Source organism: Mugil cephalus, chromosome 4 (assembly GCF_022458985.1).
Source record: "Mugil cephalus isolate CIBA_MC_2020 chromosome 4, CIBA_Mcephalus_1.1, whole genome shotgun sequence".
In the NCBI taxonomy this organism is placed as follows: domain Eukaryota; kingdom Metazoa; phylum Chordata; class Actinopteri; order Mugiliformes; family Mugilidae; genus Mugil; species Mugil cephalus.
In genome coordinates, this window is record NC_061773.1 from 13,914,973 (window position 1) to 13,939,717 (window position 24,745).

The 24,745-nt window shown below is 41.9% G+C and overlaps 1 protein-coding gene across 3 annotated transcripts in view; it reads right to left on the reverse strand.

Moving 5' to 3' along the window:
* Positions 1-24,745, reverse strand: part of arhgef10la (Rho guanine nucleotide exchange factor (GEF) 10-like a) — a 106,127-nt gene that overhangs the window by 38,370 nt on the left and 43,012 nt on the right. For all 3 annotated transcript variants that reach the window (XM_047582411.1, XM_047582414.1, XM_047582413.1), the window contains 2 exons: positions 15,700-15,800; positions 3,066-3,187 (listed from right to left, as the gene is read on the reverse strand). In XM_047582411.1, coding sequence (XP_047438367.1) covers positions 3,066-3,187; positions 15,700-15,800 — 223 coding nt within the window. The remainder of the gene's footprint in view (positions 1-3,065; positions 3,188-15,699; positions 15,801-24,745) is intronic.

Sequence of the window (24,745 nt, forward strand, 5' to 3'; positions counted from 1 at the left end):
GGCGAAAGCTACATTATACAGGCAAACAAATACGGCAAAACACACCAGTCATGCGCACATTTGGAGTCAGGCAAACGAGAACATAATACTCGCACGCGGTAATGCAGCTTGTGATGTTTTTTCTGAAAACGGTCGCACTCATTTTTGTCGTTCACAGAAAATAAAGCCACATGAAACAATTTAATGGTAAACCACATTTGTGACTGACGCGGGGCCTTGCCCTACCTCTGGCGCGCTCAGGTGCTTCATTTGTTTGTGCGAGACGAGAGGAATATGAGCAGATCCTCAAAGGCTGGAGGGTCCCTCCGGCTCAAAATATATTAATTGACTTGGCCCGGCTTCCAGTCACACTTTTGCTGAACGCTACGCAACGTCATCAAGACCTTTTGGGAAATCCCCTCTCGCCGCGCGAAAAGCTACACTGTCTGCACTTCCAGATGCTGTTTCACCTCGCCCTTCTCTCTCGTCCACGAGGCCGGCCGACAATGAGCTGCCGTATAGGTCTTAATCTAATGATGGAACATTGATTTATGCTTGGGTGTCCCACAGCCATTAAGATAATTGCATGATCACTTTATAACATCCTCTCTGGGTGGCCATGGTAATTTGACTGGCGCCCCCTCCCCCGATCACCCAACTTGCTCAGAAGAGCCCATAACCACATTATGGTTATAGGAAATGTGGTCGGAAATATCATCTTTCAGCCCTTGCAAATTGATTTCATACAATTTGCACTGACTTCTAAAACCCCCTAAGTCTATCTCTCACCTGCGCGGACCATTTGATCTATCGGAGGCTTCTAAGACTTAACAGCTTGTATTGATCGAAATTCTTCAGCCAGCAAACCGAAGGGATGCTCTTGTGTCACCTTGTAATTCCAATAGCCCATGTATTTTTGTGTGAGCTCATCGCTGAGACGGTGTATTTTTATCTGTTAGGTCAAGGCAAGTGCTCTTTAATTGCATTCAATGGGAAATAACCGTTTAAAGCGGCACTATGATCTCTTTTGACAAAGTCTTTATAAAAATGAAGATTCTGCCACCAGCGCGGACTAATGGCTGCTTCAGAGGAGACGGCAACTTCAGCGAAAGTCAAATTGTTTTGACAGATTGATCCAAACTGAGGCACTTTGCTCCTTGAATGTAAACGCCGCCACTTCAGAAACACTGAACACACCAAAATATTTTCAGCTTAAATAATTGGCAGGGAGATGTGGTGATTTGGACGCAGCTCAACAGTGGATCCAGCTGTAAGGGTGATTTGTTCCACTCGCATTCCCGGTTAAAGGATACTGTTATAATTATCTGTCATCCATCAGTATGTTAAGTGCTTCAACACTTTGCGACATGCTTTTGTGTTACGTTTTTAGCTCATTTTCGTAACCTTTCTTTTTTTTCTTGAACTCCATTCTCACAGTTGCATTTGGTTCGGTTCATCCATTAATTGGGGTTAGCGGTAAAGGTGTCAGCCGTGCTGTAACCACACAGTGAAACCGAATTACAATATGTACCAGGATAGGTATACTGTATGTCAGTGGATTTGCTGTTCTATTTGACTTCCCCATTCAATTTCTAACAACTTCTGACAAATGAACACGGTTGATTTTTGCTGAATTGATTTAGTCATGGATTCATCTGTGTATTATACAGAAGCTGATATTTTTTAAAAATATAATATTATTGTCTTTGCAGCATCACAATATACAGTATAACAATGTACACTGACCAGGCATAACATTATGACCTAATTCCTATTTACCAATACTGTGTTAATATGTCACTTATGAGTGTGAAAGTGAGTAGTATTTCACATACAGATGTATCTCCAGTAAAGTTTAAAGCTATTCTGTGTTTGGGAATAAAAACACAGTAACAGCAACAGCAAAGACAACAAATAAGGCTACAACAATAACACCTAAGGGATGTCCTATGCAGGTACATGGACTTATTAAAAGTTTTTAAAAGATGAAAAGGATATTGGGCAACAGAAAAGTACTTTCCTGAACCTTAGCAATATTTTACACATATAGAATGGTACACCGATCACATTATGACCTCTAATATCGTGTAGGTCTCCCTTGTGCTCCAACAGCTGTGACTCATCAGGGAATAGACATGGGTCTTCTGAGGGTGTCCTGTCGAGTCTGAGAACAGGATGTTGTTAGAGGGCTTCTTATGGGTTGAGGGGAGGGGCCTCTGTGGATCATCCCACGGATGTTTGATCAGTTTGGGATCTAGTGAATCTGGAGGCCAGGTCAACACCTTGTTTTTCATGTATTTTGTAGTTTAGTTGTTCCTAAACCGTGACTGACGGGCACACAGCCCGTGTGATGTGTCATTGCTATGGGGTGGGGGTGCCTGGTCTGATCTTGAATGCCAAAAGTTTCCCACGCAGGACACTGTATTGTCACAAGATAGTCGGTGTTATTCACTTCTCCTGTCAGTGGTCATAATTTTATGCTTGATCAGTGTATAGTATATCAGTAGTGCAGTATAAAACGCCATATGCTGTGATTTTGACTGTATCCATATATGGTCGCCGATATCCATGTTCAGGTCATTGTTGATATAATTATTGATAGTCGGCTTCTTGCTGCACTGACCATCAATTACTAGTCTGAAACCTGTATTATAATTTGAACAGGGTGAATAGCTCTTACAATGGCCTAGGGCGGCAATGATACTACCCAGCATGTTGAAAATGACCAAAAAGCCTGATCCCGACCATTAGGACAGTGGGAATCCTTTAAACGGACCCTTTGCTTCGTTAAAAAAAAAAAAAAAGAAGAAAGAAAGAAAGAAAGGGTTTTTTGGTCAGCCCAGGAGTCAACCATTGTATCCTCATCTGTTCTTTTTCAGTCAAGAATTTACTGAAGACTGATGCTAATGGCAAAATAATCAGTAAGGTGAATAAAATAACCCACGACTTACTAACACTAACATGAATTTGAATCATTTTATTTCGCCCAATATGAATTATATCTTTAAACATATTGTGTCATATTAATTTTTTATTTTATTTTATTTTTTATTATTTTTGACCCCTAATGGACATAGTAAACGTACCTTTCTCTCTGGTGACTTTGTTGCAAAGACAGGCATGTGACAGGCAAGAAGCGGAGACCAAAATGGAGCTATCGTCTTCCCTTCGTCTTCTCCATACAACCAGCCTGGTGAATTCTCTTCTCCTGAAACAGACACAAAGGAGACTTTTTTGCTTTCCTCTATTCATTCTCACCGATCTCATGCCCATTTTATGTTTAGTTAGCTTGTTTTGTTTAATTTATGGCCAGTTATGCACTTCGCCCTCACAGTTGAGCCAAGCTTGAAACCTCTTTCAAGCTATGTCAAACCACGCAAAATAATCAGAAAGACACTTCCCAGCCTCAGGTATGTAATATGAATGGTGTTATTAGCATGTGAATGTTATAATCAGCCAGGGGCTTATTCCCTGTTGTAGGAGGCGAGGCCAGGTACTGCCAACACAGGGCGTCAACAGTGATTAAACCTGCACTTAATCAGCCGTGAGAGTCTGTCCCACTGTTTTGAGTTACAAAAATGGATTTTCCTGGTGTATGCACCTTCTCTGCGCTCATATAACGGAGCCTTAAAACAGGTGCAACCCTGACAAGTCACCGGGCAAGTGTGCCAACGCACTCCCATTACCTGTAATTGTGTAATTGTCAGTTTCAATTCATAGAAAATAAATTGTGCATGAAATTTAACAGCTTGCAAAAAAATCCCTTCCTGGTTTGTTTGTATGCAGTACCTTGGAAAAAGCTACAGTTTTTGGCCCCTTGGGCATGATAATTACGTCCATTTGCAGGAGTTCTATGAGTTGATCAACGAGCACGTTGTTTGACAAAAGTCTCGACTGTTCACCCTTTCAGTGGCAAAGGCAAACAGATACATTTGGAAGCTTGCACTGACAGGCAGAAACAAAGGTAATGCTCTAATTTCAAAGATGAATAATAAGAATATCAATTAATTTTCAAATTACCCTTTTCACTTTGTGATGGAAATTACTGACATTCATGTTACTATACTCTCCAGTGCTGACAGGCTGCAAACGCTGAATCTCAATGGCTGAAATCCTTGTCGTAGCCAAAGCTTTCCTACACCTGAATCATCTGAAGTCAAAACATGTGTATACAAAGAAAGAAAGTACAAAAGTGATCAAGGACAGGGATGAGCAGCATTGAATAACCGAGTTGTATCTTTTCATACATTTCATGTCCTTTTTCATCCTTTTTCCTTTTTTTATCCTTGTTCTGCGTTTGTGTTTGGCTGATGATGGGTTTTTCATGTTGCCCTTTTCAATCTTTTGAGCTTTATTTAGTATTCTTTTTTTTTTTACACCACTATGGTGATATTAACACTCAACCCAGTCATTTCAGACCCCTTCATTTTCTCACATCGTCTTAAATTGATAAAATCGGCATTTCCCCCTTAATCACCCACATTGACTAAGTGGAAAAATGGTTTTAGAAATTTGTGCACTTATAAAACTTTACACCCTTACTTTGTGGAAGCTCATTTGGCAGCCATTACAGCTCTGGGTCTTGGGTAAGTCTCAACAGGCTTTGCATACCTGGATTACACAGCTTATCCCATTCTTTAGGAAGAGATCCTATCAAACTTGGTCAGACTAGATGAGAAGTCTCGGCAAACTACCATCTTCAGGTCTCTCCGCAGATACTCTTTGAAGTCTGAGCTTTTGCTGGGCTACTCGAGGATGGTCGGAGACTTCACCTGAATCCACTCGAGTCTTATTGTGGCTGCATGATTCGGTTTACTGCCGTGATAATGAGCCAACTGCTGCCCCAATCTCAGGTTGCTGAACTCTGGAGAAGGTTTTCTTTGAGGATATTTCTGCACTTGGCCCTCAGCTTTGATGAGTCTCCTGGTCCCTGCCACTGGAAAAGCAGCCCAATAGCATGATGCTGCCATCACCTTGTGAGCAGTGCCTGGTGTTTGCTTGACATAGTGCCTGCCTGTATTTCTGTCCAAATGTTTCAGCCTGACAAGAAAATGTTATTCCTTCTCCTTCAAATGCATTTTGACAAACTCCAAGTGGACTGCCATGTGCTTTTACTCCAAGTGGCTTCCTGCGCTACCATGAAGACCTGACTGATGGAAGACGGCTGAGATTTCATGTAGTTTCTCTCATTTTTTTTGCAGGAGACCTCCCAAAACATCTTAAGAGTGACTGCTCGGTCCCTGTTCACCACCATGACCCAGAACCTAGTGACAAAGCCAAAGCACATCCAGCTTAAAATACCACATTAGCAAAGCACACAGGGATTCTGTTAGCACTCCAGCTAACGTGTCGCCCAGCTTGCAACAAACCAAAACAACGACAAGCTGCAAATGCTGGCTTGCAGTTCTCAGTTCTCAGTTGAAGGCAACATTGTAAATAAGAAGCGGTCACCTCTCCTCTTGGACGATGTTAACAAGTTAGTTTGTCTTAGTAGCTGCTGGGAGAAGAGTTACAGGGCCACACTAATGTGGATAAATGTTTGTTTTAACAAAAAAAGTTAAGTTGTTTCAAGTTGTTTTTTTGAAACTGTTGAAGGTGTTAAATACACACAATAAGTGCATATACGTTCCCTTCTTTCTTGAGTCTGTTTGCTCATGTGAGAAGAAACGGGATCAACATAGATTAAAAATGAACGATATTTACTCATGATTAATCGAAATTAATCCACAGCAGATTAATCTGATAAAAAATTTTAGTCGTTTGACAGCACTTCTAAAAATATTTAAAAAAAAAACACACAAGACCTAAGAAATGGTTTTAAACCGTTGACCATAGATTAAAGCCAGAGGTCTACAGAGAGAATGTTTTAACTGACTTTTTGTCCTGACGGGTGAGCCTTATGTACCTTTACCGCAGGCATACTCCAGCCAACAACACGTGTATATCATAAGCTTTAAATCTTTTTAATGCTGTAATAAAACATTAAATTATGCTTTCCCAATACAGTTTTACTAAGCTGTTTATCTTATGGGGACATGGGAAACACAACCAACACAATTTAGTTCGAATCTATATGCTCACCACTTCAAGTCTGTGCATGTGCATGTCTGTGTAATGAGTGCAACAATTGTAAAGTAACTGTGAAGAATAGTAAAAGTAATCTATATTTGTGGTCTTCTTTAGTTGTAGAGTCTAATTAATTTGTGGGGGATGAATGGTGCATGTGTGCAGAGTGTCCCTTAGCTAGCTTCTGCCAGGATACAGGGACATGTCAGGTCACTTATTAAAAGAATTTAATTGAGGGCAAATTGCTGCAGGTGGGGCAGCAAGTCCAGTGGTTCCCTGTACCCCAGAGTAATTATCAACTTCCCTTAGCCAATTATTAGATCAGCATAAATAATGTTCCATTTCAGTATACTGACTTCTTTAACTGAATTTGTTAGTCTGTAAAAGCCACACAGAGACATAAATAAAGAAGCACGGAGCCTTAAAGAGACTGGGAAACACACAAAAGGACAGAGAATAAAAGTGGTTGTGAAAGAACACAAATTAGCCTTAACCTTCAGTCTATGCCATGCCGTAATGAAGATGAATAACGGTGAACAAATGATAAGCACAGAACCAAATTGAAAACGGCATCAAATGGGGAAACGGCGGCCACTAACAAACTGACACATAGGCACACACACGGCAGCACTTCCTAATTTGTGAGTTTATTTGCATCAGTTGGACCTTTAAACATCGGAAAACATAACAATCATATCCGTCCTCTGTGGCAGAGGAGTTATTTTATTTGCGGGGACATCATTTTCACAGTTATCCATCAAACCAAACAGTCCAGACTTTTAAAAGTAGTTGATCATCACAAATTACTTTGAGCTAGCCTCATCTTTTCTTAGAGGTCACTCCATATAAATACTACATGAATTCACAATTCTTTGACTGTGATAGTGGACTGGAAGCAAATCAGTATGTCAGTGAGAAAAGTGCATCTCATATGTTCATCGTATTTTCCTTGGTACAGAGCCTCATGTTCGATTCACATCATGCTGAATTTACCATAAATAGAACTCACAAACTAGAACAAAAACAGTCATGAAAGGCTTCAATTTGTAATCGCAAGCAGTGGCTTGAACATGTGAATTACTGCCTCCTCCGGTGCATATCAAGCAGAATCAGAATTGCAGAAATGTGTCAACACAACCACCAAACTATAACGAAAGCCACTGAAGCCAACAGTCTCAGATAATATACGGTGGTGCCCATAAAAGTGGAATAATTTTGTTTTGCAGCACATTCCTCTTTTTATTCCTATTCATACAAATCACACTGTCACAGTCATTTCAGGAGAAGAGGTAAAAAATGTTTATTCCAAATTTATGGACAACAGCGTATACACAATAAAGATCCATAGACTTATGAGAGAGAGAGAGAGTTATGTTGCTTTTATATTCGAAGAAATGGTTATTTCACATAAGGGTGGTCAATTAGATTAATGGAGTTAATATAGATTTCACATATACTATAAAATATAAAATTGACTAAATGTAGAAGCCGTTTTCTGCCAGAAACGTGTTTAAAACAGTGATGATGCACACAAAATATGTACATTCAACACAGCGTCAATTTACAATTATTCGTTTCCTTTAGTAAAAAGTAAAAATGTGCACAAGCACAACAAAAAGTAAATGCTGTGAAGTGATTTAGGCAAAACAGATGTAGAAAGGCTGCTAAAGTTAATTAGATTTCCTGCGAAAAGTACACAGACTACACAGAATATATATTTTCCTCCTTGCCTCAGTCCCGAGCAAAAGAAAAGAAAACACTTGCGGGACAACATGTAACTCCAATGAGCTGAGGAGTATTTTCTTTTGTCGCACAAGTGTCAGAGGCAAACTACATTAAACGTGTTAAAACAGAAAAATAAACAAATCTATATAAAGCGTCATCTTATTTAATATTTAATATTTGCATTGATGAACTGACTAAAGCTTTGAGTGCATCACTTGAGCTCGCTGAAAACCAGAAATAAAATTTCTCCCATAAGCAGACAAGCTTAAAGCAGCGCAACCTGGAAAAACACCTGGAAAATACCTGGAAATATCAACAGTAAATGAGAATGGGAAAAAGATTCAGATCAGGTCTTTTCGTGTATGTCTCATATTACTACTACAGGGTAGTGTACAGCCATAGACTGTATAAATATGGGCCGCGTGGCCCCACTACCTTGCATTGGTCAAACTGACACTACTTTCCTGGGGATATGGGCGCCGCCATCTTGTGACTTTTGAGCCGGAGGATGCACGGTGCGAACTGAGAGAGGAGCCACACAGAGCCACGATATCAATGACCCGACCACACTCCCTCCAGATGTTTTTTGTTTTCTAGCACCTCATGAGACTGAAGCGTTTGCTACCGGTTACCTTATGGAACAGTTACAAAAAGCGACCATGACTTTCATCCACAGCGCAACAAAGTTTGCAGGTTCCACGATTGAGTTCGTTAAATACAATGTATATGAATGACATGGTTAAGGTCAGTTCTATCTACTTTGTGCTGCTACTGTACAATAAGTATGTGTAACAACATCATTTGAAGAGGTGCAGGCTTGGAATATTTAGAGGGGAGATTTAATGTCCCAGTTTCGTTATTCCAATCATGCTTTTGTTTCAAGTCTTTGGCTGATGAAGATTAATTTGCAGAGCATGGCGCTCTATCAACCCTGGTGACACTAAGGGCAAAGATATAGACTAATTAAATACACCAGCGCAATAGATATTTCCCATGGATCAATGCGAGTGTGGGATCTGTTAATTAAATCTGTGATAATGTTTACTCAACATAAATATTTCCCATGTTTGAACGCAGCGAGACACGGAGATAAACTGTGCTGTCTGACAGATTAATTTAAGGGCTAACAGGAGTTCTTTCTAATAAAAGCTTTTTTGTTGTTGTTGTTGTTGTTTTTGGTTTGTTTTTTCAGTAGAGGGTTTTCCTTGGATGTTTACATGAAAAGATTTCAAGGGAAATGGTTACAGCTTTATGAGCGGGTAGATGCATTTAACGGAAAGAAAAAAAAAACATAAAAAATATATATATTGGTTGCAAAGGGTAGCTAATGTAATCGGAAGAGATGCAAAGGCATCAGTCACCATAGCAACCCAGCAATTTGAATCCCTGGGCTAATGAAAGTAAACCCCTAGTCTACTAGTCTCCCGCGCGGCAGGTTGGATTTCATATTCTCCTGTCTTTCCTGTGCGGTATGCGTAGGTTATCACGCAGTGGATTAAGAAGGCGTGTCTGAGTGTGTGTCAGAACCTCCAAGCCACACTCCACTCATCTATTGATCCACGTACGAGGGGAAAAAGCGAGAGATCGGCACACTTAGCGGCGCAACCGCAGGCAACAGCCCTCTGCCTGCCCTCTGTTCCCTGCAGCGGGGCTGATTGCTTGTCTCAATCATCCTTTCACCCCCACCAACCACCCCTTCCTCACCCACACACACTCACACACACACACTCACTCACTCAGTCAACATCTCCCTCAGTTTTCCCTTATTCATTCGCCTGGTTCTGTCTCCAACATCTCGCCGACAATCTCTCATGATTTGACGGCCTCTTGTTCTTCTTGTGAGGGCCATCAAAGTCTGACGCCTTAACCCTGTCTGAAAGGGCTGGGACTGCATGGTAGGAAGCAATTAATTCTGCACCGAGAAAGCCTATTAATTAGGCAATGCTTCTGGCTATTTCACGAAGACCCTTCAGAAACAGCAGGGCCACTTGGAGTGGCATAAAAGATGCAGTAGCACACCAGGTTATTAATGGAGCCCGGAGCTCATGGCGAAGAACGACCATAGGGTAATTTTTGCTTTCTATTTCAAGACCTCGTATCTACACCGCATGCACCCGCAAAGTGACAAACTGTTTACTGAAAACATGTTTTACTCAGCTGCCATCATGTAAAGCTTAACTACCAGAGAAAAATGCACAATGAGATCTAGCTATTTTCTGGAAACCACCACCAAACACGGACTGCAAACATTTTATGGGAATGATGATCTAATAAAGGATCCATTGAAAACGCCACGGTTTTTACAAGGCATAGTTAATGGGCAATGCACTAGCGAGACTTTAATACAGCATGTAGAAATGTCGCCAAAAGCCAACGGTGTTCACACGCGGCACGGGGAGCCCAACCGAGCAGAGCAGGGCAGTGTAGCTTTGTTTCCTCTAAATGGATGCAACAGGATAAACAATGGTGTGAAGATGGGCCCGGGAAAATGAGTTTTGTGATATCTAATCACTCACTAAATCATGCATGTGAACATTAGCTACTCGTGTTGTCCACCATTCAGGGACATTTCGGAGCATGGCACCCATTCCAAACTAAACAAGACCATGGTTGAATGCATTTGAAATGCTGATTCAACTGTAGGTCTCCCCTGAGCACAGGCCGGGACTGCCTATGATTGCAGTGACGAGGAAACCTCAGTGACAGTACACCATCCGTGAAATTAAATCAACAACTCCCTTATTGTAATTACATTCAGCTAAATGGGAAGGCAAAGTGTGGGTGTAATACAATTAACATGTAATTGTCATCCTGACCAGGTTGGTGTTGATCTATTTCCCCAATGGATTCAATGAAATCCATCTCAGGGCCCTCATATCCGCCATTTGTTTTTAAATGAGTGATCTGGTAAGTGCCAGTTAGTCACAGTGCTGCTGTGTGTGTGTGTGTTCGTTAATGAAGTGACATATACTCTAGCACCTGTAATAGATGCTTTTATATGGGTGCTTTGTTTTTAAGGATCAGTGCCTTTTCTTAAAGTGTCCTAACACAGCTCTAACCTTAAACCTAACCTTAAAAGGCAATACAGCTGGTCATATACACCGCTTTTGTTATTAATTTCAAGCTCTGTTGATGCTTAGTGGACATCTTCACTGAGAGAAAACTGAATCTCCATTCTCGTCTCTTTTTTTGACGGCACCATCAGTGTTTTAGGCCTATTTTCGTTTCCCTTTCCAAGCTTAAAAATGTGTCAAGACTGTTCATATTGTAAACACATGCACAGATCAGTCATACCATTAAAACCACTGACAGGAAAAGTGAACATCATTGACCATTTTGTAATAATTCAGTGTTCTGCTGAAACTTTTGGACATGGCATTCATTCATGCGGATGTTACTTAGACATGTACCACCCACATAGACCAGACCAGACACCCCCACCCGATAGTAATGACACTTCTTAATGGCAGTAGCCACCCCCAGCAGGACGCAGCCTGACACACACACAAACGATTTTAATATTTTCTACTGTTCTTCATGATATTATATACTTTATAAACTCTTCATCACATAACATTATACTAAAACCATTGTAGGACTACTCAAGGTCTAAGGTGATTCAAACTGTGGATAACACAGGTATTTTTAGTTTAGTAGTTTACAAAATGTCAATTAAACAGCTTATGCGATAATCGCTGCCTTGCGTCTTTTATGATTACTATTTAGATGCATTTCGAAAGAAACTCAGTTCAAGAAAACAAGCTGCTATTTATTGTATCTGTGACCTCCCTACTCTTGTTAGCTAAACACAGTAAACAGTTCCATTAACATAAGTTTGCAAGGCTAGATGAGACTGTAAATGGATTCATATAGAATACTGACAGTGACCATCCAGGGCCTGGAGGTGGAAGAAGTGGATTGCGACAAGTACCTGGGATCCACATGAACAATAGGCTGGACTAGAGGGGATCACGCAGCGATGCTGTACAAGAAGGGCCTCAGTAATCTCTACTTTCTGAGGAAGATCAGGTCTTTCAATGTGTGCAGCGAGGTACCACTCTGCCCTGTACTTCGCTGTGGTTATCTGGGTAAGTAGTACCAACTAAAAAGACATCGGTAGGATCGACAAATTGATCTGAAAGGCTGGACATGTGATCGGTAAGGAAATGCAGACGTTTGTCTCAGTGAGGGACAGGAGGACACTGGACAAACTGCTTTCTCTCATGGACAATTCGTTTCATCCACTACACCCAACATTGGAGGGACAGAGGAGCTCATCCTCCAGCAGATTGATTCAGCTCAGAAGTTATTTTATACCCAACTCTATCCCGCTGTACAACAGCTCACCTTCCTGTAATTTCATCTATGTTAATGGACACTGTTGCACCTGACTATCATGCAAATGTATACACTGTATATTCTTCCGTCTCCATTTCTTGCACATTTGTTCATATGCTAACTCAGTAAATTTTTTTTGCTTACACTGTTTTCTATTTTATTTTACTAGATATTACTTATATAGTACTTCAGCCTTATTTTATCTTTCTTTTTACTTGTGGTTCTTAAGCGTGTTTCTTTTATGTATACCAAGCAATTTCCCTTGTGGAGGTCTATCGAAGTCTTAGTATATAACTTAGCTCTTCAAGAGGAAGGTAAATGTGATAGGACTTAAAATGATTGCTTTGATTAAAGTAAAAAAAAGGAAACCAATGTTTTGGTTTTTGTTTTGTTTTTCCCCCCCAGTCATGGCTGATTAAAGTTGTCCAACTGGTTTGAATTACTCTAGTACCTGTGCTATCTCTATAAATTCACTAGTGTTAAAACTGCAGAGTAAGGCCAGCTAGAGTGATGTGTTGAAATTCTAAGAGTTGACACTAACAAAATGAGCTCTGTGCTGGTGGAGTAAAACTTCAGAGTTGACCGTATTTAACACGACTCAGTGTTACTTCAAACATCCGGGCGTTTGAGCCGGTGAACTTGTCGGTGATCGGGTCGACCATCCGTTTTCTTTTGCTCACTTTACTGGATCTTCACTGTAAAGTTAACACCACTGTGTCCTCAACAACTGGAATAAAGGTTTCATCGACTAACGCTGTTAGCTGCTAACTGCAGCAGCGGGTCGCGGTTGTGCACGTGTTGCGAATTTTGTAGACACAGACCATTATCAGTCTAACACTGAACAAAATCGTGTCAGTGAATTAACTCTGACCGGCGTAAATTATTTATTAGCTTCCAGTTGCACCTCTTACAAATGTATTAATCTGATTGATCATTTGGTTTGTAGTAGGGGCTGAACCGACTAGTCGACATTACTGCTGTGCCGTGACGATTTAAGCAGTTAAGTGGACTAGTCGCCATGGAGAAGACAGGTGAGTAGCCCAGTGGGTCAATGCAGCAAACTGGGAACAGCTCATCAAGTGTTTGGAAATACTTCACTTAGGCTGAAGCCAATATTACCGTGACATGCAGAATATGTAGGTGAGATTATATAAGCACCACTGCAACTCATGCTCAAAGTGTTAAACACACTTTTGTAATAGTTACCAGCAAATGGTGGACTGTTGGCTTGGTGCGTCACGCCTTAAGACAAAATCTGGAAGTTGGTAGATGTGTCCTGAACATCAAGACAAAATCTGTCTTATAATTGGTACAAAAACAGGGGCCAGTTCAACAGTTCTCAATCCTTTCCTTCTTTTGACTCAAATTGTCATAAAACCTATTTTCTATATATCTCTTTAGTCCTTGTGTTGCACTTTGGAGCTTGTTCTTCTTACTTCTGAGTGCCTGTCAAGTTCGTGATGAAGCATTACGGCTTATTTGACTGTTGTACACACAGTAATTTGGCCCAGATAAAAGTGTTGGCTAAAGGCCTGAACAGTATCAATAAACATTTAAAAGTCTAACAAAGACAACGATTTTAGTTTTATTTTAATGCCTTGCATATAATATCAGCGACAAGCACTTGAGTCCAGGCAGATGGGTGTTGACAGTGCCATCATAGTGAATAAATGAGAGTGAAACGAAATGTGCCGCATCTAGATTTGGATAGCATATTCTTCATTGCCTTCGGGGCGCATAAGGTGCTTTCTGCAGATGTAAAATCCAATAAATAAAGAAAACTGTCTATATCTGCGAGTGGATGCCAAATAGCATTTGTTTCCTGAATTGATTAAATGTACAGAGAGGAAGATATACCTGCAGCCCTCTTTTGTCAATTTTAATTCACCTTAATTTGCACTTGACACCGGTGGTCTACATAAAGAGCAACATGGGTGTCCGTGAAAAGTATGACAGGTAGGCATGATTTGGCTTTGACTATCGCCCATGTCCACACAACAGACATAAGGGAGGAGAGCTGCATAATGTTACTGTGCTGCTGTCCTCATCAGTACGCCTGCTGTGTTGCTGATAAAGGTGTGAGCAACACGGAAAGGCTGGGGAAGCTGCGCTTCACTGCAGCCACAGCATCCTCTGCACTCTGCCTGATGTCTTTGATGTCACTCTGACACAAACCATATACAGCAAGCTCTACTGGAGGGTCTACAGATGCACTGCATGCTTCATGCGCCTCCATACCCCTACAGTGGGAGGCAGAGCAGCAGTACAGGGGAGCTATCCAGTGTTGTATATATAATATTGTTTTTCTTTTTTTGCAGTGCGCAAGGATGTAAATTCTCCAGATGCAAAACAAGCAGTCTTAGGACAATATCCGTAAAGCTCCAAATATTTCAGGCTTTCTCTTGACCTTCGCCAAAACCGAACTACTGATCATCTCCAGATTTGCGATTTGGGTATTAAATTATATATAATTAAACTCTGTCCGCAGTTACTCATCTAAGCAAAACATTGTATAGCGTGTTTTTTTTTTTTTTATTCTAGCTCCACTGACTTCCTCCTCGAATGTTTCTGCGCTAGTGCTCACCGGAATGGTCTCTTGGATGAAAGAAGACACATCAACATAACTAAAGGCCCGTTGAGAGGCAAACTGCATGCACAATAAAACTGAAGCTGCACAAGAGCAACGTTGAGAGACATACTGCATGCACCAGAGTAAGCCCACAGTTAAGTGTGTGTGTGTGTGTCAAGGATAAGTGCTCAAGGCGACACGTGGAGTGGGGGGAGATGGGGAGATGGAGAAAAGGAAACAGAGGTGTGGAGTGGGTTGTTCATTCGTAACCAATGTGGCCAAATAAGCAGATTAATGTCCTCAATAGTCTCGTCTCTGTTTTTGCCAGCAGATGACAGCGCAAGTTGATGAACCAAAGAGAGGAAGACCTCCTGCCCCACGGCATGGTCAGACCAGATAATAGGCAGACGTCTGGGTACAGCAAGGCAGGGGTTAGAGGAAAGAGGTTAGGGAGATAAAAAAAGAACTGTGCTGCTCCCTGCTGGGCAGGGTCTGACCATTTCTCTCTCGCCGCATGCTGACCACTGCCAAGTTTCCATGATGAGATGTCCAGAATTTTAAAAAAGGAAGGGTTCGTATTGTGTGGTAGCAGAGCGAGGGTTGGTGTTCAATTAGAAGTTATTCAAAAATAATGTAACCTTCATCCTTATACAGTCACACGATGCCCTCTAGACTGGAATCCTTCCTGAATGTTGAGTAATGTTTGTTTTCACAATAGACAGATGGCAGAGTTGATTAATTTAACACTGTTTAAACAGTCTGCCCGTTTCCTCAGCGTATAAACTTCAGATGACCCAGTTGAGTCTGGATTCTTATGCTGTTATATAAGTCATGGCACAGGTTGTACATCAAGCCAACCGGATGTGAAGCAAACACCAACGACATATCTCAGCCTCTGACTTAATACATTATTATTGCATTTCATTGTATTACATCATCCCGTTTAAAATGAAACGCCATAGTAATCCTCTCCCGGCGTGCGTGACGTGCGTGCATGCTTGTGTGTGAGTGTGCGCCCTTACGCTGTGCAATCTTTGCCAAGTGCAGACGGTTGACCCAAGAGATCTTACTGAGGGGGTTGGGAGTGTTGAAGACCACCATGAAACTGACGGGACGCCCAGACCTAGAGGAGGACACACAAGCACACACATAATGAGTTCTTAACGAGTCATGGCACAAATGCATAAATGCATTGTTTTGTGTTTTTTATTTGATCAAGGCTCATATTTACTTTATTTTAAGGCACAGAGGTCCACCAAAATGGTGAACCGCAACTGAGTAGTGTGGTCAAAGTGCCTCCTTCACCGACCATCACACCATCAACGTGAGTGTTGCAGACAAATATAAATGTACGGCTGTTTAGCAAATGGGTTGTACAGACATGTACGCTTTCAGCGTGAAAAAAGCAGAATTCAGCAGAAAAAAGCTTTGAGAGCTGGCTACTTCACTCCTAATGTGGAATCAATTCCCTCCCCGTGCCGTCACAAGCAGCGACGGCAAAAAGTGGCAGCACATTTCCATAGGATTGGTCTACATGTGCACAAAATGTACTTGAAGGAAAGAGATCAGCGTTTGGACATTGGGGCCGACAAACTGGACGATCGTGTCTCCTTTCCGTCAGGTTTTAATTTATCCCGAACATCACGCTGAGTTTACTTCAGCGTTTGAAATCGCAGAGGAGCCGGCGAGAGGGCGAAGGGACATTTGGGGAACACACCCAAGTTGTGCTATATGAAACTAAAAATGAACAGTGACCGAAACACAGCGGCAACAAGAGAAAAAAAGAATCTTTAATTTCATGGGACTTTAGGTTTAATACAGCAAGATTTTTTTTCATGTCCCAACAGCTGCTTTGTTGCTTGTAGCTTTACAGGAGTTCAGTCCAGTAAGCTGAGGCTTTATGATTTGAGGCTGCATGTCAACATTCAGGACAGGTTGTGGTAATCACACTCCCTTGTCACAGTAAGACGCTTATAGGCGGCTCCGGCACATAAAATGCAACTCATGTGTGGGCTTTTCTTGAGAAACCAGTCCAGTTTGATCCTTTAAGAGCCAAATTAAGCTCTGGAGAGCAGTATGTACATGTGTGAAAGCCAGAAAGCACAAAGAAAAAGAATGAAAGAACAATGGCGGATAATAAATTAACTAGGTTTATACTTTATACTACAGCATATTTATGTAAACTTAAAAACCCTTATGTCCATTTCAGCTGGATATTTGTTGTGCAGTTTTGTAGTATATAACCGTTTTTCTTGAAAAGGAATTTCGAACCTCAAATTTACCGGGTTTAATGAGGGAAAAAAAACATTAACGTCAATCATATAAGTGGAAGATTATAAATGTACTCCGCTGCAAGAGCGGTAAGAAGCTTCTATGAATATTTTTTTTATGCCTTAAAACTGGGTCACCATTGGAATCCATTGTGAAAGTCATGAATCCAAGCCAGCTGCACCTGCCATCCTCTGCAACGGAGCAAGCCACAAACTTTTCAGCAGATGCCTTCCCTGTAGCCTGCAGGGAGCGAGCGTTTGATATTCAGACTATAACTTTTTGATGGAACATTCTTTTAACCTCCGAATACACAATATCCTGGAAAAACAACAACAACAAAAAAAAGAAACTGTCAGTGAATTAATGAAGGTGCTCAAAAGTTGAATAAATGAAAACAGAACCATTTACCAAAAGAGACAGATGATGCGCTTCGTGCGTTAAGCGGGCTAATCTATTCATGTGTTTCCATTATGAGCACATAACATAAACAGATCTGAAAGATGCTGTCTTGCCTTTCTAAGTCATACTAATGTGCTTTGCTTAAGGCCTTTTGACACACAAAGATCACACATATTTATAACGAAATTTGCATTCTGCCTTTACCCTTGTATAGAAGAAAACACTGTGTTGTGCCATGTTGTCAGTGTCTACAATTCCTTACAGGTGCGAGGAACAGAATATGCAAATCATAATCACACAGTTCAAACTCAGTTGTTGTTTGCAGATTTATATTTTTGAGACCCTAAATTCGCCAACAGTTGACTATGATGTCTTCCACAATTCAAAAGGGGTTCTTTATCCCCTTATCCCCTCAGGTCAATTTCTCTTCATGAAAAGAAAGAGCTAAAAAATCTATCTACCTAGTGTACAAGGCCAGGGCTGCAAAGCAAGACAATAGGAGGCAAACAAATAAATGTCAGTCAACCAGTGGTTTTACAGCCTCATCCTTCATGGCTGTCTGATCATTAGCACTGAAGGTGTCTCTTCATTGATGTCTGTCCCAACTTAAAATGGCAGAGTGCTGGAACGCTGTGAGCAAAGATCTCTAGCAGGAGCTAGCGATTTTTTTTCTGTGTTGTGCTCAGGTATAAAGAAGGTTGGGGTAATCATACAAAGGAATATAAAAAAATAAACAGCTGGGTGGACTTCAGTGTAATCTCTCTGCATATAAATATTCAACATTCTGATAGCAGAGGCTTTCTGGTTTCTGTTTGCAGTTTTTAAGCTCAGTGTGGTGGTTCCAGCTGTTGCTTTCTTGGCAGCGTCTCGTGGCTAATTCAAAAACAGCCGAAGAAGTGAAGGATGAGTGGCGCCATTAATTCTGCATAACTTTACGCCTTGATATAATTACATACAACAGGTGAGCTGTGTAATTCACTCACATGTGCTTGTCATGAATGGGGGAAATTAGCTACAGAGAACAAATCTGTTTTTGTACCACTCTGTTAATGTGTCAATCCGCTGCGAAACCGCATCTTCTTTAGCAAGATACCTCAACCAAAAAAGAAGAAGAGGCGGAGCATGTGTGTCAACCTTGCGCACCGTATACAAACATACAGTACAGATAACAGTCCGTAATCCTTTTTAGCTCTTGGTAGTGGTGAAGCAATAGTATATATTGGACCTAACCATCCAACAAGGGTCAATATCTGATGCAGCACAGTCACAAGCCTGTAGTCCACCATTGATACTGTTGTTATGAGACACTGGCAGCTAGAGGGTTGAGGGTCGAGGGGCGAGAGTGGGGCGATGACATCATAGTGTTCGTATCAGGCTGTTTACATGAATGAAAAAAAGGAACCGCACAGGGTCCGTATTTTTCTAACCCTAACTCTAACCCTAACCCTAAGCATGGGACCTGGATTCAAAAGGTGCAGTTCCAGTCTCAGGAAGATTGAGATCTATGCGCATAGATACATTGAGATCTATGCGGTTTCACTCAAAAATAGGATTTGGTTAACATGGCCCTATTCTTTCACCACAAGTTGCTAATCAGTCTGTAAACACAAAATGTATTATCTGTGCATTATCTGTTATCTGTCACCTGCTGACTATGCTGGAAACCTCAAAACGGGTCCAAGATTCCTACTTAGGTCTCAGTGAAAGCAAAGCTTTACCAGTGACAAGTCAACTGGGGCGACAATTTGTCAATCCAAAATCAAGGTCACTCTTTAAAGCACTCAAAAGTGGAATTAAACCAAGGGTATGTCTTATGTGAAGGACTTACAGTAAGTGAGTTTCACCAGCCAATAAAGAACTCACCTAAAGTCAATATCAAAGTCAATAACAACGGGTCCTGAATGCAAGGTCTCCCCCAGAGCAAAGAGTTTTAAAGTGGATTTTATCTTTGTGGGCTCAACTGACAGCAATCGCTTAAGACCAATTAATGACGGTGCAAGGAGCTAGAAAGACGAAAACTTATCTCTACCAGCAGATGTCCATCCACACTTTTCCATTTAGTCATATTTTTTTGTCAGCTTTCAACCGGCAACACCTGTATTTAAATATTTGACTCTCTTTAACTTCCTAATGCTGTGTACTCTGAAGCAAGACTGGCATCATGCACCCTGAGTTAGCAATGAGTCAGCCACCATTCAACCACTGACACGGGCCCCGTGTCGTCTGGATTGATCAAGCTTTATTGGAACTACAAGCTAGCTGTCTGGCCAAGGATGAGACGTCTCTCCAAAGCCCTAAGCAGCTTTCCGAAATAATGGCCCTGCCTCAGTCACCCTTACAACTATTCCACAGGGTTTCCGAGGCAGTGAAAGAGAGAAAAGTGCAAGAGAGTGCATGAAAGGGTGTGGAGGCTGGTGGTGTCGGTGGTGGTGGGGGTGGGGGTCTCGGGTACATATAAGGAAGGCAATTTCACACTCAGATATCATTAAAAGGTAATTGAGTGGAGAACAGTGCACAGTCGGAAATTCTGCTTCTGTCATACCTGCCACTGCCCGCTGCAAATTCATTTTCATTTTATACAGGGAGGACGAAGACACACACATATGGTGAGAAAGAGAAAAATTGCAGGCAAGAACAGTACGAAGTAAGTAAGATCTCAAACTTCCTTGACATGTTGAAAAGGTGGAACTTTCACAAAGAGGTGTAATTCATACCATTCGCTGCTTAAATATAGCAGAGGCAATTTGCCGAAGACAGAAGGGGAGACAGGGTGTGACGAGAATACAACTATTCACTTGGCTGGATTCCTTAGGTAACACTTCATGCCCACACGGCATCTAACATGCTAAACTGAGCACGGTCTCCACGCCTCCCTCCTGCCCACTGATTGACAGCCGCAGTGCAGGTGTGGGGCACTGCCAGAATGGAGAACTAGGCTCAGGCACGCCGGCAGAGGGGAGACGAGGAGAGCCGAGAGGGGAAAAGGGAGTCAAAAAGTAAGGGGAGGGGAGGCAGCGAGGGCAGGGCAGGGCAGGGCGAGAGAGCAAAGCGAGGAGAGGGCCCAGTGGATTTATGGGAGCAGGTCAGGGCCGGAGCACACGTGTGACACTAATGCACAAGGACAGGACAGATGTAGGTGTGAGTGCTGAGTGGCGGCCCAGTCATGCACCCATCCTTCAGTTCACCTCCAACCCCCAGAGATCAAGCGGGCAGACAGAAAAGTTTGGTCTTCAAATAGTGAAATGAGTTCAAGAAGATTGTTCATTTCCTCTACCAGAGTTTGTGATTTAGTTGTGGAGAAGTTGGCAGAGAAAAATAAAATGAAAAAAAAAAAAAAGGTTTCCCAATGAATATGATTTATAGGTGACATGATTATATATAAAATTGTGTTAGGGTGTTGGAGATGTGCCTCAAAAAGTCATATGAATGAAGTGCGATAAAAAATGAGAATGTTAAAAATACTATTTCCAGAGTGGTCGTCTTGGGACTTACAGGAAACGATTGTATCCAGTCAGTTCTCCCTTGGGCCGCAACTGACTGAGTCACTACTTTCACTTTAACACACTATTCCTGCACACGACTCCAATTCAATGGAAACTCCGGTTTGACCTTTCATACTGTTGATCACGATTAAATATCCAGTTGTAACGTTCATACGTGACGCAGATCTACACATTTTATAGAGTAATTGTTCTGTGGTAAAGCAGAGAATTATGTGTATTGTATATACACCACAAGGTGAGAGTTAAACCAATTCAAGCGACTGCTGCAGTGTTAATTGGGACAGTTACCAGGATGTGATTACAACTTTACCAGGTGTTACTTTGCATTAAATAAAAATAAACATTAAGAAACCTATTGAGAGTTATTGGGCGGGAACTAATATTGAGCCCTGATGCATTGTAAAATAATTACACGCAGGCACAGTCAGAGCGATCCAGAGGAATATTTTGTTAAACTTTTTACTCTCATTTCTCAACGACTGGTTCATTTTCTATAGTTGTATAGAATGATTCATTTCAGCAACGTGCACTCCAGCAAGCAGATTCTCTTCCCTTCCCATTGTAATGTCACACATTATGGCAATAAACAATAAAATCTTTGCGATATTACTGTCACAGCCATGACTGGGATCCAATTTCTTAGTATGCACCCATTTGAGAAAGTTAACTCAGAAAATCATGATAACCTTTGGAGCTGAGATGAGTAGAACTGATAGGTGAGACGGCCGAATCAGAAATTGAAGACACACAAAGGAGAACTTTTAATTCATTTGCGCAGCTAAAAAATAAAAAATAAAAAGAGTGAAATTGTGTGGCTTGAAATATTGTATTAGGGAAAGATCATAAGGGATATAGGCATTTATATTATATAACAATGCCTAAATCATTATCAAAAAAAGCATGACACTATGTGAAGATGGTGTGTAAATGACCATATTAGTTTTGACTGTTCAATTTTTCTATTTGAGCTGAGCAAGGAAAACGCATCCTAGGTGCCCCACAGCTACAACCACACCACGTCTGATATCTGGCAAGAAGCAGATATGGCAGGCTGGCATTGTTTTTGCTGCTCACCTCCAGGTGTGAACGTAAAGAAAAGGAGAAGAAAAAAAATGCAGCCAGCTGCCCCCAGATAACTAAGGCTGAAATGAAGCACAGCAGTGCAGGGATGGATGTAGAGGTCACGCCACATTACAGATGTTATAGGACGCCCTGGAACGCTTCAGAAGTGAGACAAGAGTCTCCCGCTGTCCGTGGTCCTGAAACTAGCACTGCATCCACAGAAAACAGTCAGGATTACCAGTCGGCGTGGTCTGACAGACCAGTAGTGTGATTTTACTCATCCGCCTGATAATCTGTTTCATCTGCCAACCTCAGTAAATGCATCTTGTTGTTCCAAATTGTGGTTACTGAATCACAAAGCACTAACACGAGCTTCTCCTCAGTTCTGGTCTTAATTAAAAGAGTCATCACTTATTTACTTAGTTCACTGCCCTTGTCTGCGGCCGATTTAGTTAGATCACTGCTCATTCAGGCAGTAGATTTGCTTGTCAGTAATTGTCAATTACAGAAATTTAAAGTCGATTAAACCATAATTACATTTATGTTGCATTCTCTACACTTGGGTGTAAAGAGTGTTATTAAATTATTCCCAACTGCCTGTTTTTTATTTATTTTTTTTATTTTATGGCTTGTCTGTCTCTCAGCTGCGGCACTTGCGACAGTGTAACTTTCTAGAGCTTTTATCCAATCATATTTCAGCCACTCTGTATTGCCAGAGTCAAAGAAATCTGCCTGGGCCTTCACAATTGACACTGCAGGCAGCTGGAGCTTGAAATACATTGTAATGACGCAGTTCCTTAAACCAATCATATTTCAAGTTCGTATTCTTAGACGTCCTCTGTGGCCAAATTGCCCCCTTTAACATTTTGACAGCTATAATTTCACCCAAGATGGCAGAAGGAGGAGAGCCTACCTGTTTGGTTGCAGATTGTCTTAGGAAGATATTTTCATGGCAGACTTTGAAGGAAAGGCCACCCAACCCTGGCGCCCCCCCAGCCGGACCCGGGCGGGGAAAGGGTCAGAAACTATGAGGGCTGTGAGATTTCTAAACAGTTTCTTGACTTCTGAATAAAATGAATTATATTTACATCTTTTATGTATATTTTTGCTACTTTATTGGGTTGGCATTGATGCTTCTGCTAGATGTTATGTTTATGTTGCTGGGGCTGCAGTGGTTGAGTGAGAGGAGACTTTCTGAATTGCTTTAAGTGAGCTTCTTGCTTTAGTAATGGCATTCATCTCGCTGTATGAGATGCCCGTCTACGATGCAACGTCCTGTTTTATTGCGTATCCGTATGGTGTTGATGGTTTCTATAGCGGTGGTGTCATAACGATCGCATTAAGTGGTGTTTCGAATGAGGTTGGAAGGCGTTGAAGGCCAAGGTGGAAAATGCACGGGCCACCACTGGGCCCCAATAAGAACCATAAGAGGATTATTCCCTTTTAACAAGCGGAGACACAAGGACATCAACTCTAAAAAGACTGCTTTCTGACGTTGTTGTTTTGTTTGTCTGTTGGTTTTGCGGGGTATTGGGTTGGTATGGAAACAACAATCTGGTAAGTAAACCAACATAAAAAACATTTACCAGACTAGATGCCTCTGAAGGGTAGCAAAAAGTCTTTTTCTGTAATTTGGCTGTTCCAGTTCTTTAAGTGTGATCCGGCCATCCACAGCACGACTCTCTTCAGACCCGTGGAATAATCGGAGAAACTCCTCTGCTGTCCAGATGCTGAGATAAGGTCCTAAGGGCTCTAAAGTGTCTCTCTGTGAGTGTGTCTATTTGGACAGGACTGTCAGTCAGAATGACAAGAAATGAAGCCTGAATCAGTCATCAAACTGTGAGGAAAATATTGGCGGTCATCTACACACGAATGCTTCCATAAAGTGCAAAGAAGTGTCTTCAGGCTTACAATCCGGTCCCTTTGTGTACTCTGCACCGCGGTTGAAAGTGGAAGAAGCAACAAACACATCTGGTTCAACTATGAAATCTGAACCTGTGTCTCCTGCCTGCCACCATGGGCCATGCGTCTGTGCCTGCGGTTGCTCCTGCAGACGCAGTAAAAGGGGGTGTTAATGAACTGCTGTCACATGTAGGCTGGTGCCTTTGAGGCAGCAGTCAGGATTCTCTCCACGTACTCATCTGTTTGCAGTGTGGAGGCTGTGATGTGCTGCCTGACTGCGGAGAGTCGCTCGCGGCCAGACAGGAGGGGACCAACTCAGTACAGGGGGTCCCTGCTGCGGTCCTACTCTCTAGCCAGCAGAGCAAAAGCCTCCACTCCACGTGCGAATGTATGTACTCGTGTTACTGGCCCTTTATGTCTGTGCGCATTTCTCTGAGATGCATGCTTGCTTGTGTACAGTTGCATTTGTCAGCAAGGAGCACGCGTGTGCACGTGTAACATGCGCATAGAGATTCTTGTGCCCTGTAGATTGTCAGTCAGATTAGTAACAAAACAAAGAAGGATAGCGAAGGAAGACTAACGTATGTGAGAGTGTGTACCGTGCCAGTGTGTTTGTATTTGTGAGAGAGACAGTCTGCCCACTGATCTCCCCTGCAATCTGCCACTACAGCACCCTGGGTAGTGTCAGAATGGTTTGGGCACCCACTGTGCCACCTGTCACCCCCCAGCCCCGAGGCTCAGCGCACGTCCTGCCACCCAACACTCAGGCCTTGCCTCAATTAGACTGCTATCACACAACCAGAACTGGCTATTTTCCCTACAGGGGATTTCTCTCTTTTAGCTGACATTGTTATGTCACCACAATAACTCTGTGGCCATTTCTGAGTATGACAGCAGCACTAAGTTTGTGCAGCATTATTTAAAAATTTAA